This window comes from Solea solea, chromosome 3, assembly GCF_958295425.1.
Source record: "Solea solea chromosome 3, fSolSol10.1, whole genome shotgun sequence".
NCBI lineage: Eukaryota > Metazoa > Chordata > Actinopteri > Pleuronectiformes > Soleidae > Solea > Solea solea.
Window position 1 is genome coordinate 8001053 of NC_081136.1, and position 14511 is coordinate 8015563.

A 14511-nucleotide genomic window follows, 5' to 3' on the forward strand; every position below is an offset into this window, starting at 1 on the left:
ATGCTATACTATGACTTTTTTGAGTGATTTTGGACGACATGCTATACTATGACTTTTTTGAGTGATTTTGGACGACATGCTACAGTATGACTTTTTTGAGTGATTTTGGACGACATGCTATAGTATGACTTTTTTGAGTGATTTTGGACGACATACTATACTATGACTTTTTTGAGTGATTTTGGACGACATACTATACTATGACTTTTTGGCCTATTTTGGACGACATACTATACTATGACTTTTTTGAGTGATTTTGGACGACATGCTATACTATGACTTTTTTGGCCTATTTTGGACGACATGCTATACTATGACTTTTTTGAGTGATTTTGGACGACATACTATACTATGACTTTTTGGCCTATTTTGGACGACATGCTATACTATGACTTTTTTGAGTGATTTTGGACGACATGCTATACTATGACTTTTTTGAGTGATTTTGGACGACATGCTATACTATGACTTTTTTGAGTGATTTTGGACGACATGCTACAGTATGACTTTTTTGAGTGATTTTGGACGACATGCTATAGTATGACTTTTTTGAGTGATTTTGGACGACATGCTATACTATGACTTTTTTGAGTGATTTTGGACGACATGCTACAGTATGACTTTTTTGGCCTATTTTGGACGACATGCTTTACTATGACTTTTGAGTGATTTTGGACGACATACTATACTATGACTTTTTTGGCCTATTTTGGACGACATGCTATACTATGACTTTTTTGAGTGATTTTGGACGACATGCTACAGTATGACTTTTTTGAGTGATTTTGGACGACATGCTACAGTATGACTTTTTTGAGTGATTTTGGACGACATACTATACTATGACTTTTTGGCCTATTTTGGACGACATGCTATACTATGACTTTTTTGAGTGATTTTGGACGACATGCTACAGTATGACTTTTTTGAGTGATTTTGGACGACATGCTATACTATGACTTTTTTGAGTGATTTTGGACGACATGCTACAGTATGACTTTTTTGGCCTATTTTGGACGACATGCTATACTATGACTTATTTGAGTGATTTTGGACGACATGCTATACTATGAATTCTTAGAGTGATTTTGGACGACATACTATACTATGACTTTTTTGAGTGATTTTGGACGACATGCTATACTATGACTTTTTTGGCCTATTTTGGACGACATGCTATACTATGACTTTTGAGTGATTTTGGCCGACATACTATACTATGACTTTTTTGGCCTATTTTGGACGACATGCTATACTATGACTTTTTTGAGTGATTTTGGACGACATGCTATACTATGACTTTTTTGAGTGATTTTGGAACGACATGCTATACTATGACTTTTTGGCCTATTTTGGACGACATGCTATACTATGACTTTTTTACCTTACCTTACCATCGTCAAGTGTAGTAAATTTAATTTGACTCAACATCACAAACACAATTGGCCACAAAGGGCTTTACAGTCTTTGTAGGAAGTGACACCCTCACATCGGGTAAAATGGAATAAATCTCCGGATGAACCACAGAGGAAGGATCCCTTTACCAGGATGGATAAACAAAACATCAAATTTACAGAGATGAAAGAGCAGAAGCATTTCAAAAACTAATGACAGTTATCATCATTAGTATTATCTTCATCCTCCTGCCAAGGAGTGACATGACATCTGGGGTTGGTTTCAGCTCCTCATGTGACCCACAGAAAAGGACAAGCAGTTGAAGAAGGACGTGACAGTTTTATATTCTATACTATACAGTGACATTTTCACGTTTTTCTTACTATAGTAAGGTTTAAGTTCAGCAGATTACTAACAAAACATCACATTTACAGAAGGAGGAAAGCTAAAAAGACAGGGAGCATTTAAAAAAATTAATAACATTAATGACAATTTTCATCATCACTATTATCTTCATGTTGTCCAAGGTGTGACATGCCATCTGGGGTTGGTTCCAGCTCCTCATGTGTCTCTCAGAAAAAGACGTTGAGGAAGGGTACACAGACATAATCAGACGAAAAGTTGCTGCAAAAATCAGATCCAGGCAATCAGCTGTGCGTTCTTCACCTCCTGGGCTGATCCACCATCACTAACCCTGGATCTTCCCTGCTGTAGTCTTGGGGGAGGAAAACATGCAGAAATGTGGTAGTTAATGGCTGAAATAAATGAGACACTAAAAGAGATGAACGAAAATGTAAATCAGTAGCCTACTTGCTAAACACAAGCATTTTATACTTACACTTTAGAAGCACTGAACTGTGTCCTCTGTACGGCTCTATGGACAACGATTTCTTATCCAAACACCGTCAAAGTTGGTGCAGCTGCTGCACACACTGGTGCCTTCAGTGCGTCACCTGCCAAGTTTGAAGCCTGTAAAGCAAACTGTTATGCAGTGAAAGCACAGGCGGACTCAGAGAGTTGATTATTCTGCTGATTTGAAAGTGGTGTACGCACGTTTGATAAATGAGGGGGGGGTCACTGAATCTAAAAACAAATCAGTGTGGTTACACAAAGCATACACCGCTTTGATGCGACTACTTTAACCGACTTCCAGCTGTTCTTAGAAACAGCACCTGTCCCTTTTCATCTCCTGCAGTGTCTTTGTCTCTGGTCACCCCCCCCCCCACCTGTCCCCACAGCCTTTTTACTTTAAGAGTCTTAAAATTGATCACCTGCTGTCTGAAGGAAGAACGGTGGATAGAAAAATCTGGCAAACATATAGAGCACATGATTTATAGTTAAAGATATAAAACTGTACCCCACTGTCAGTGCTGCCAACTACTGTATTTGTGACATGCAATACAGAGTCCTTATGCATCTAATCTTTTAAGGGAAGCACCTGGTGGTTAATAATGTAAAGACTTTCAAGATTGTAACATTAAACGAGTCATTATTTAGTTGCCTTGCTGATTGTTACATTTTCTCCCCCCAAAGTTTCCTTCACATTTCTGACAAAAAAGACAAGGAGGCGACAAAGAGACGAGGCAACACGGTGAGTAAGAAGTATATAACCAAGTGTATTCCCTCTGTTAATGTACACATATTTAGAGTCATCTCACTGGAACACTTTACAATAACATTTAGAAAGAACAGGAAGATACTGGGAGGATTATGTTTGAAATGGAGAATGAGAGAAAACAGACAAACATGGGCAAAGAGTGAATCGATGAAGCCTGTCAAATGAAATGGCTGCCATCTTGTCTCCGCAGTCGTACAGAAGACAGAAATAGATATCAAACAAATAAAAAAGAAAAGAGACAGACGATGAGTAAAGCCTGCTTTCTCCACGGGGTAGGAGGACATACACTCGGAAAATAAAGAGGTTGTAAAAAATAGACTTGAGGATGACAAACAGAATCAAAGGAGAAGAAAAATGAAAAATTGTGGTTTCATTTGCTCAATTACCAAAAGAAAATACATAGAAATTTCAGTTTCCCAGAATCGACATTTTTTTTCTCCAAACAGGAATGGATAATAGGGAAAACACATTTCTCTTAGTAATGGGATGAGAGTCAAATATTTAGACATTTCACAAACTTTTTTCTGGATTTTTTCTTTTCATCGTACAGTTTTCTTTTTTTTAATAGATTTGAGAAAATTGGAATACTAGAGTTCTGTTGTACATCTTCCCGCACGCGGAGGGGGGGAAACTGCCATTCGCCCCCCTTTTTAATTCGTGTGTGCTCTTCCCCCCAAAAAAAGTTTGCTTTGCCCCATCGGCTGCCGTCAGTCCAGAGACGAGCAAAAGACACAGTCGCTATTTCAGCTGCGCGCCTCTTCTCTCCACAGTGGAACTCCAGCAAAAGTGAATCCCCCTCCCCTACAGAGTCTCTCATTTTTCTAAAGAAAGGAATCAAATAATAATAAAAAAAAATAGCAGAGCCAAACCAATGCCGGAGGGGGGGGGGGGGAAGCGAGGGGGGTCTGAGCAATGAAACTGTTCCGACGTCAAAAAATCCTTAAGTCCCTCTTCGCCGTGCAGGACCAGCGAACTCTCGCATTTTTGCTCACTCACGATTTAGGTCCATAGGTTTCTGCAACGTCTATACATATATTTATAATTATATAGCACAGAGTTCTTCTTCTTTGCTGAAGTTTTTTTCCTCTTTTTCGTGTGATAAGTAACTGTAAGGACGCGACAGTTCCTCTGCTGGCCCCCTAGAGGGCAACCTTGGAGCCCCAGAAACACATGACACAGATCTGCTGGAACAAAGGACGACCAAGAGGTTTTGGCCTCGACAAGTTTTTTTGGCAGCTAAACATACAAGTTAGCATCCATTAGTTTGGAGTGGTGGTATCGCACATAGTTGCTACGTTTAACGGTTGGTATGATTCGTCAATCATCGTTATCATATTTTTTCGTGTATTTTTTCTCTTTTTTGTTTTTTAAACTCCACAGAAAGGAAAAAAAGTGTTTTTATCTCTTTTTCGTAAATGAATACTACATGCTTGAAACACGGCAGAGTTTACGTCGCGTCAGCTGCTGAACACCGTAGACAAGGAGAGAAACAGAGTGCAACGAGCCGGCGAGAGGAAGAGAGAGAGAAATCTGACGAGAGGCGGAGGAGCTCGGGTTTCCGTAAGCTGGCAGTATATCGATTTTTACAGAGACGTCATGTTGCTAACTCAAGCCTAGTTGGAAAAATGATATGCTGATACTGTCTAAGGTGACGGCCTTCACCACAAACTCGCCTCAGAATGTAGAATAGTTCCTGACACAAATACTGGCGGTGGTGCTCGTCTACAGTACTCGTGATATTGAATGACCTGTCGTATACTAATTCATAAATCACTGTTTTCATCAGCGTTTGGTTCATGGGTGTTGGCACAGTACGTGTTGAGATCTGAACTGTAATAGCCTTTTCCGTAAATCCGCATCAGAATAAGGAGTCAGCTCGTTGAGAGCAACCACGATGTCACCTTGGCTTTTTTTTTTTCTCTCTCTTTGCTGCCTCCCTCTGATTAGACAGGAACTGGCTCCGTGTGTGGTCACCTGACAATACTGAGTTTTATGATGATTTCCCCTCTGTTGTGTCCTCCAGTTCTCATATACTGCGCTTCTCTCTCTCTCTCTGTCTCTCCCCCTCCCTCCCTCGTGTCTCTTTCCTTCTCTAAGTGCGTCTGCTGTCTGTGTGTCAGGGCGACGCTCCCTCAGACGTAGTACTCTTTGTCTTTGTTCTTTTTGTTCTTGGTGACTGTCTTGGCAGTGCTGGGCTGTTTCTCCTTCACCAAGGCGCCGTTGCTCTGCGTGGCCGAGTTGCTAATGTAGTTGCGGCTCTGGTCCACCTGGTAGGAGCCCTCGTCGCGGTTGCGGTACTTGTACATGGCGTAGAGCAGGATGAGGATGCAGAGAGCGGCGGCGGCCACGATGCCCACAACCATTCCTGTGGTGCTGCTGGACTGCTGCACCTCCACAGCACCTGGGAGCCCTCTCTCAGGAGATGTGGGATCTGGAGTGGGAACATGGGGGAAATTTGGGGGGTAGGTTAATCCTGGGACTCTATGGTGGCCCGGGTCTGACGAGGGGTGGGCTGGTGGCAGCAGAACCTGGTCCCTGGTATTCATTTTACCAGCAGGGATGTTGTTGTTGTTGCTACTACTGCTGCCGCCAGCAGCCGACTTGATGCGCGGGTTGAGCTGGTCGGGGTTTGCCGTTGGGGTGGAGGATAGAGGTGGGCGGTGGGAGTTGGGAAAGCGGGAGAAATGGCGGTCTCGAGGGTTCTGGGCACCACCCTCCACGGCCGGGGGAGGAGGAAGGACAGTCCTGTCAGTGACTAGGGGGGAGTTTTTGTAATAATCCTCGTCATCCGACTCGGTCATCTCCCCCGAGCCGTATGCCGACACCTCGATGGTCTCCTCGCAGTCCTCCTGGTCCAGAGGGCACGGGGGTCGGCCGTTGGGAAAGGGGAGGGACTCTTTGGTGGTTTCAAGCAGGGTGAGGAAGGGGCGATAGGTGGTGGGGGGCGGGGGGAGAACTGGGTAGCGAGTGGCGATGGAAGGGGGGTCTAGGGAGTCCACCGTTATTATTGGCAACACTAATTCACCTCCTAGGACAAGAAAGAGACAATGGAGGAGAAGAGAGTGTCAGAGAACACCAGAGAGCGAGACCACCTCCAGTCAACAGAAGAAAAACACTTGAATACAGAAACACCAATTATTAGAACAGCACTAAGACTGAGTATGAGGTTAGTTCTAGAAGATTAGTCTGATCTAATTTAAAAAGTGAATATTCTGACTAACTCTGAACTGGCATAATGCTAAGAAAAATACTCGCTATCACTGCACCTGTTCTGACTGAACTACATAACGTCATAACGCTAAAACAGGGTTAAACTCTACAAATTACACTCAACAACGTAACATCTACTGAACTACAACAGCCTAGCCTTCACTGCTAACTGTCTACACTAGCGCTCACATGTTTCTGCTGTGATTGGTTAAGTAAGGTAGCAAAACCACGAGGTTCAGGTCACTTACATCAACAAATTGGCCGCATGATTTTTGCATGAAAAAAAAAAATTACAAAAAGAAAGCTGTGTAAGATTGTTCTTGGATAGTGAGAAACAACTTCCCCTCCTCCCCCTTGTTACCTCCTCTTTGTTTAGGTTTATTATTTAATGTAATGGTCTTAACCACAGAGGCTAATATGCAAACCCCGGCGAGTGGCTGCAGGAAACTGATGCCCAAACTCTAAAGTACACTGAAAGACACAATATCAAATATACTACAGCTCCCTTTTTTTCTGATGCGTCTCTGATGCCCACTTCCCTCCCACACAGCACAAATTAACATGGGGCAATCACATTCATCTTAAACAGCCACCACCACAAGTGAACAGTTACATTCTAATCTGAATTAATCCCTCAAGTAGATGAACTCCCATATTACATGAAGACTATTTGAGATTAAAATAAAATCATTAAAAAAAAAAATAAAAAATTGCATTAATTCAGTGGAAGGAAACTCTTTAGGGGTAAATGGTTAAATATATTATAGTTATGTTAACAACATGGCAGAATATCAGGTACAGTTTTACAGGTGTGGAAGGGACACAATCAAGGAAACAATTAAACAGGGAGATTAGATTATGGCACATTTTAGGAGGGGGGGAAAAAAGGGAAGGTAAGAGCAAAACATGACCAAAGCAATGCTAACATCCCCAGCATAAAATCACGACTCTGGCTCTTTGTTCATTTGATGAGGTGAATCAGTGTGTCTCAGTGGGAGAAGGATTGGATCAGGCAATTGAGGGACAATGGGGGACATGTAGAAGGAGGATTTGGGGCAGTAACAATTCCCAAGTGGCCTTGATTCAGCTCAGCAACTCTCAAACCCCAACCCTCCCCACACGTTATGAAACCTTACATTTTTCACTCAGAGAAAGACTTTGTTATAAAAGGACGATGCCACTGCAACATTATCAGTATATCACATTGACAGAAACAGAAGCAAAATGTGAGAGCTGTAAAGGAACAATATTTTTAAAAAACAAGATTGACGTATGATTAGATTCTCATTTCACTACCAGTGCGAGGAAAAGCCCTTATTTTTCCATGGCAATGCTCACGTTATTTACTTCCTCTCTGTGTGTGTGAGGGCAGCGCTTCACCTTGAAGGCTTGCGAGGACAGCAGAGCACGGTGTCACTCGTGTATTCGCAAAGACGTCTTTGTTTTCAGTGAAATAACGTTTTAAGGTCGGGCAAATAAGCCTCAGAGATACAAGACGAATGTGGGAGCGAGGCCTGAGATGGAGGTGTTGCTATCTTTACTTTGCCATCTGTCTAGGTTACAGAGATGCTGAAAGTGCAATTTCAAGCTTTATACCCGAGTGCAGCCCCACCACTTACGGAGGATTTACCTCCACTCACTACATGCCCCACCTACAGCACATGTGGCTGACGTCCCAAAGACTGGCAGAGGCTACTTTGTGTCATTTTAAGGAACACATAGAGAAACGCTGGGTTTCTCGGTTTGAAATCTAAACCCACAAAAGCCCCTGAAATCTTTGATCTAGATGAAGAATTGCATAGCAAGTAACAGTTGTGACAAATCACTCACATCACTCTGCTGCTCTCTCATGCTTAGCAGAGCCACAGCCTGCAGGCAAGTCGGCATGACTGGCAGGCAGTGGCTACGAGGAAATATAATGAAGCGCAGCCCTCACACACACAGACTGGGCCACATCTCGAATCGGGAGGCCGTTATCCAGAAATCCATCTTTCATTTCCTGTTGTGCGACCCAGACCTCAAGCCCCCATCGTTTAAACCAATCAGTGACTTAGATTGGCTACACCCCCCCCACACACACACACACGACTGCACCCTCTCCTCTCTGTATGCAGCTGTGATTGTTCAGTCAACACCCAGAGGCAGCCTGGGAAAGTTTAATTGGCTGGGAAAGAAGACATGTCACAAACAATACGTGCGTTCACCTGGCTGAAAAGCTGCCAAGAAGCACAGAGGGGGGAAAGGAACAGAGAAAACTTAAGACTCGGTTCATCTCTACAGGCTAATTCAGTAGTTTGTGTGGCCAATAGACCACGGAGGTCCGACAGACTAACTAGAATTAACGTAAATAGCAGTTATTATCGTCACTCTGAATGCACCTCCTGGCCCTTTGTTCCTTCCAGGGCTACGTCTGTCTAAATGTATTGGAACAGAATAAACAGTGGGATCAGGTACCAGCAATACATGGAACACCAGAGTGCTTTATTGTCTACTTATCTCTAAATGAGAATATCCATCCATCCTCAATTTAGACTGTCCAATTGACCTAATATTGCATGTTTTTGGACTGTGGGAGGCTGGAGAACATGTAAACTCCATGCAGAAAAACCCGTTCTGACAGGGTCTTAAACCCGGAGTCTTCTTGCTGCAAAGGCAAGAGTGCTAACCACTATAAATGGGAATATGATTTACAAAATTGACATCATGTTCTATTGAAGAATAAGAGTTACTGATTGAGAACATGAACATTAAAAATCAAGGGAGAATCAGGCTCCATTTCCATTAGACCTCCATTTAAACAGAGTTCTTTGAGCAACCAGTGGAGTGGCCCCATGGTGGCTTCTGTCCCACTTCTGGGGCTTGACTTTTCAAACCAAAAAGAATGTTAATTTTTGTATGAAGTCTTTGTACGGCACGCGGGAAGTAAAGATAGGCCTCTACATAAAAGGATGTGGTCGCTGTCTAGGGTATTTTTTTAACAATGATACAAGCTTGGACCCTGAGATTGAGCCTCTTAAGAGGTTCTTTTTCTCATAAATCTTCAAATACAGTTGTATTTTGCACAAAAGCCCTCGGCCTCAAAAAGCTCTGAGAGCTGAGAAACTGTGTGCGTGTCTGCGTTTTAAAGATGCGACAGTGTCATTTAAACAGGAGCGATGCAAAGACATCAAGTGTGATTGATTGAGTTTGACTCCTGAGATTTGCAACAGCTCAGGCAGTGGAACCACATATGGCCCGAATGATGAAATTTCTTCTTTATCTTTATCCACAGTGTGAGTCACCGTCCTTATATTTACTCAAAATGAGAACGGGGCAGATGGATACTGATGCGTCAACGTCGCTCTCCTGACAAATACCATTATCCTGCCCATCACGTTTGGCCCCCGCTCGCCTCCATTTGAAATATTTAGAGCAAGAAAAAAGGTGTTGTTTAGAGTTGGAGCATTCTATAATTCAGCTTTGATTAGGCTGCAGATGGAAAACCAAGCAGCGCGCTGTCACGCAATATATTCCTCCCTTTACTTGCCTTTGAATCGCGCTACAGTGCGTGTAGTTAGGGGACATTATCGTCTGTGCTGCGGGGAGAAAAAGCTGCTTCCTCACACACGTGTGGCCACAGTTTCTGACGTTACTCCGAGGCACAATGATTCGCAGTGACACAAAGGGATCACGCTTACATCGGGTGTCAGATTGACTCCGGTCAAAGTCACCTCCCTCGTCCTCCGCAGCACCTGGACATGAAGCGGTCTGGGTGTGTGTAGTGATTCTACCTCACAGAGACCTTTTATGTAGCTTTGTGTTGTTGTTATTTCTTTCTTCAAGGATTTTTTTTTTTTTTTTAAGTAAAAGGGTATTTCACGCAAAGATAAAGGGCTACTGGAAAATAGGAGCGATAGAAAATGGTATAACGAGGTTATGGCAAATTGTTTTTCTGCGCCATGCCCCGGGGAGAAATACAATGATACTTGTTTACAGAGTAAAGTGTGAGCAGAAAGGTCCCCCGCTGAGATCCATTCTCTAGCCACTGCTTTGGGTTAACATCAGATTGTAATTATACTTTCAATAAGATGTGCTATGATATAATATATGTTTGCGGGCCATCTGAATTAAAGTTTTATGAGCATTTAGCAGCAGACTGAGCACCAGCCTCAGCTAATTTCATAACTTATTCCCCTGATTTATCTCTGTGAAAACCACTGTAATCCCGACGCTATTCACCAGCAATGTAAATAAACATTCACTGGTGGACTAATTGCATGCCGATTAGTTAATTTCAGTTTTGTTTTGGTAAATTGTGTAACAGTTTTTAATAAGAAAATACAAAATGTATTATTTAGTAATTACATAACCAATCATGATAAATTAATCATGTATTAATGAAAGTTGTATCAATATATTATGTATTCAGCTCAATTCTATGTTCGGCGTTATTCCGTTTAATCTTGTTTCTATTTTCAGACAGTGTTTTTGTACAGTTCGTTTGTTCTGTTTCCTATAAAGGACTTGAATTGTTGTTAAATGGTACCATAGAAATTAACTACCCTGGCCTTTTGAATTTATTATGTATTTATTTTTTTTACACTTTTACTTATTCCAAAGCAGTTTGTTTAGATTGTTTTTTTTCCCAGTACAACAATAGATTAGTGATTATTTATTCATAATGCAAACTAAAACCTGTGGAACCAAACATCTAATCTGTAGAAAGAAACACCAAACCTGTGGAACCAAACATCTAACCTGTGGAACCAAACATCTAACCTGTGGAACTAAACATCTAATCTGTAGAAAGAACACCAAACCTGTGGAACCAAACATCTAACCTGTGGAACTAAACATCTAACCTGTGGAACTAAACATCTAACCTGTGGAACCAAACATCTAACCTGTGCAACCAAACATCTAACATGTGCAACCAGACATCAAACCTGTGGAACCAAACATCTAACCTGTGGAACAAAACATCTAACCTGTGGAAAAAAACATCTAACCTGTGCAACCAAACATCTAACCTGTGCAACCAAACATCTAACCTGTGGAACCAAACATCTAACCTGTGGAACCAAACATCTAACCTGTGGAACCAAACATCTAACATGTGCAACCAAACATCTAACCTGTGGAACCAAACATCTAACGTGTGCAACCAAACATCTAACCTGTGGAACCAAACATCTAACCTGTGCAACCAAACATCTAACCTGTGGAACCAAACATCTAACATGTGCAACCAAACATCAAACCTGTGGAACCAAACATCTAACCTGTGCAACCAAACATCTAACCTGTGGAACTCCACATCTAACCTGTGGAACCTGTACGATAAAGATGGAATTGTTCACTTTTCAGTGGACAGGTAGGTGAAAAGATAAATAATGCACCACGCTGACAAAACAAGTGACACCAAAACCCATCGACCAGATCCTGAGTCACTGACTGGAGCTCACTGCTCTGGGTCATCCCTCATTTATCTTCCAATCTTGCAAATCCTTGACCTAAAAAGAACATTTGCAGGTTGTCTCTGTAGCACGGCCGTCTGATGAATTATTGAGGAGCTCCACAAAAGCTGTGATCTTGTCAAAGTAAAACCCCATATAGCAACACTCTGGGATTGATAAGTAGCTTGGGGATATGCAAGAGAGAAGATGAGTGAGGTCATCCTGAGGTGGAGAAAAGATCCGAAGACAAATGCGGAGAGAGAATCAAAGACTTGATGACCATGTTGTGTGATATTTTCCTCTCGTTGTGTCACTCTGAACGTAATCTATTCTAATTCCATTAACGTGTGTCTTTTTGTACATTCCCACTACACACGACTGTAACCCAGGTTCCCACTTCCTGGGTGTTGTCGTTCTTCTGACAGAGGCTCATTAACAGCACTGGAGTATCCAAAGCAAAGCTCTAAGTGGGTGATGTAATTAAGGATCCCTTACAAAGGAAGTTTAATTAGCCTGTTGGGGAAGACACAGTCCATTCACGCAAATTTCACCCACTCACACTCTCAATTTCACATTCCTCTTCTCGGCGTCCTCTTCTTCTCCCTGCATTACTGTCTCTATCTCCTCTTCCCATCTCTGTGTTCTGCTCTGAGTGCAAAGGAACGTGCCACAAATCTCAATGAGGGTCAGCCGCTGACAAACACAGTCCTTCCAGCTCTTTCCCGCTCATCATGTCCTCTGGTCTTTCGCCTCCACGGCGGCCCAAAAATCATCATCTCAGCTCTAGACGGCTTAAAAACTCCTCCTAGACCAAAGATCTAGTTGTAACAAAACAAGTGGCATGTCAGGCATTGTGTGTTGTAATACAACCGCTGCAGGAAAAAGCAACCGCAAAGCCAGTGAAGCTTCCTCTGGCTCCATACACAAAGGTGTAGTATTGATCCCGATTATTTCGCTCAGCTTAATAGAACAATTCACAACTGCGCCGACGCAGTCTTTCCCTCCTTCCCGAAGCCACTTCAATAAGCTGCATTCTCACATGTAATTGAAAACACTGGGAATCGCTGGTGTCAATAACAGGCCTGTGACACCAGTGATCGAGTGGGAGACGTGTTTTTCTTTTTTCTCGGACAACGTCGTCTCCTCTCTCCTTGTCCACACCCCGCTGGCGTGTCATGCGAGCAACTCTTGTGCCATCTGGAAGGTGTGATGCGGAGCATGTGCGAGTGTGTTTGTTTGGCCGCAGAGAGCAAACTTCACACCCACAGAGCAAGAGACACAAGTGTCTGTCTGGAAGGGGAAGTGTGTCTGCCGCTGTATGTGTGTTTGTGTGGGCATGAGAGGGAGAGGTAGGGGAGGGGAGGGAGGCAGCAAGAGAGAGGGAGAGTTGCGTGTCCCCACAGGAGATTAATAACATCCACGGAAAAACTTTCATTTCTGCTTTCGATAAGAAGGAAATTGAGCCTCTATTTCGGTCCAAACCACCTACATCGACCACATGAGAATGCTATACTTGAGTTTCTCGACAAGAAGTTCACGTCAGGTTCTCCTCACATACTCATGGCTATAATCAAGAAAGCCTGCTATTCACACATTCACTATAACATGTAGTTTCCACCACTTTTCCCCAACCGTTCAAACAATTGAGCATGTTTCACTGATTGTGTGTGCAAATCCTGGAGGTATATTATTTTAAGTTATTTTATGCTCCGTTGAACAATTTGTTATAGTTTGTAATTTATTTATTTTGTGTTGATTTCACACAATCTTGTCTCTGTGTTGTTTTTAAATGTTGTGCTGTACAGCACCTTCTGTGTCGTGACTGAAAAGTGCTCTATAAATGAAACCGCCTTGCCTTTCGCAGTAAACTGCTAATCAAATGTGCATTTATAATGCATTTCCTTTGATTTCTCGCATTGCAGATGTTATTGTCATAATTACAGAAGTTGCTGTCATTGTGTGTATATATGATTATTGCCACTGTTTCAGTGATGGATCAGAGTTAAACCTGTAAAGCCATTTAACAAGAAACATCTTATCAGAGATAGAGACAAGATATCATTAAATCATAAACCTCTTCTTGTTTTGTGAGTTGCTCCTTTAGTGGCAGCAGTGATTTGAATCGCACCCCCTCTTTTCTGTGTGCTTCTTGGCAGTTTGTGAGCGCAGCGGCGGGGACTGAAACATGTGGCCTTTAACTTTCACCCTCTGTCACGGTGTCAGAATGTCGGCTGACCCACTGTTCACACTGACAGGGTCTCGGCCGGCGGGTCTGCCAGCCTACAGCTGTGCTCCGCGCAGGACAGGCTGCATTTCCGCATTGAAACTGTCTTGTCTTGTTACAGTTTGGGCAGGAGATCAGTGCAACAGCCGGGGAAATGCCAGATAAAAACCATTTGGCCGAGCACTCGACGGACCCGCAGTGCTCAACACTGCTGCTTTGAAAACCAATAAGAAAGGAGGTTGGAGGGTTACACGTGTGGCCAATCACAGCTGCATACAGAAGACTGTGCAGTGACCAGATGTCACACACAGGTGGAGCAAGGGACACAGCATTGGTCTATCGAGGCAAAGTCTGCTTGAAATTCAAAGCTACACATTGTGTTTGGACACCAAGTACAATGAAGACAGAACCCCCTGAGTTGACTCACCATTTCCAGGCTCACACTCCTCCAAATCTTCGTCATCGCTAGGACACTCAGCTGATGCTACCAAAAGGTCATCTGCATTCTGGAAGAACAGAAACGGGAAGGGAGAAGGACACAAGGAGTCAGAACACATTTTATTTGTCTGGAGGGTACAAGGAATAAAAGGATTAAGTGAAGACCTCTGGCTCTAATGATAGCTACTTTT

At 42.8% G+C, this 14511-nt stretch overlaps 1 protein-coding gene and 1 long non-coding RNA gene across 16 annotated transcripts in view; one reads left to right on the forward strand and one right to left on the reverse strand.

Annotated features, from left to right (window-relative positions):
- Positions 1 to 3019, forward strand: part of LOC131457200 (uncharacterized) — a 56419-nt gene extending 53400 nt beyond the window's left edge. Inside the window, exon 4 of the long non-coding RNA XR_009239992.1 lies at positions 2929 to 3019. This is a non-coding gene — a long non-coding RNA (uncharacterized LOC131457200). The remainder of the gene's footprint in view (positions 1 to 2928) is intronic.
- Positions 2992 to 14511, reverse strand: part of nrxn2b (neurexin 2b) — a 504397-nt gene continuing 492877 nt past the window's right edge. For 14 of the 15 annotated variants that reach the window (XM_058626079.1, XM_058626077.1, XM_058626088.1 and 11 more), the window contains 2 exons: positions 14310 to 14388; positions 2992 to 6041 (listed from right to left, as the gene is read on the reverse strand). In XM_058626079.1, the coding sequence (XP_058482062.1) occupies positions 5146 to 6041; positions 14310 to 14388 (975 nt within the window). In that variant the 3' untranslated portion in view covers positions 2992 to 5145. The remainder of the gene's footprint in view (positions 6042 to 14309; positions 14389 to 14511) is intronic. The other variant, XM_058626085.1, reaches the window with a different exon arrangement.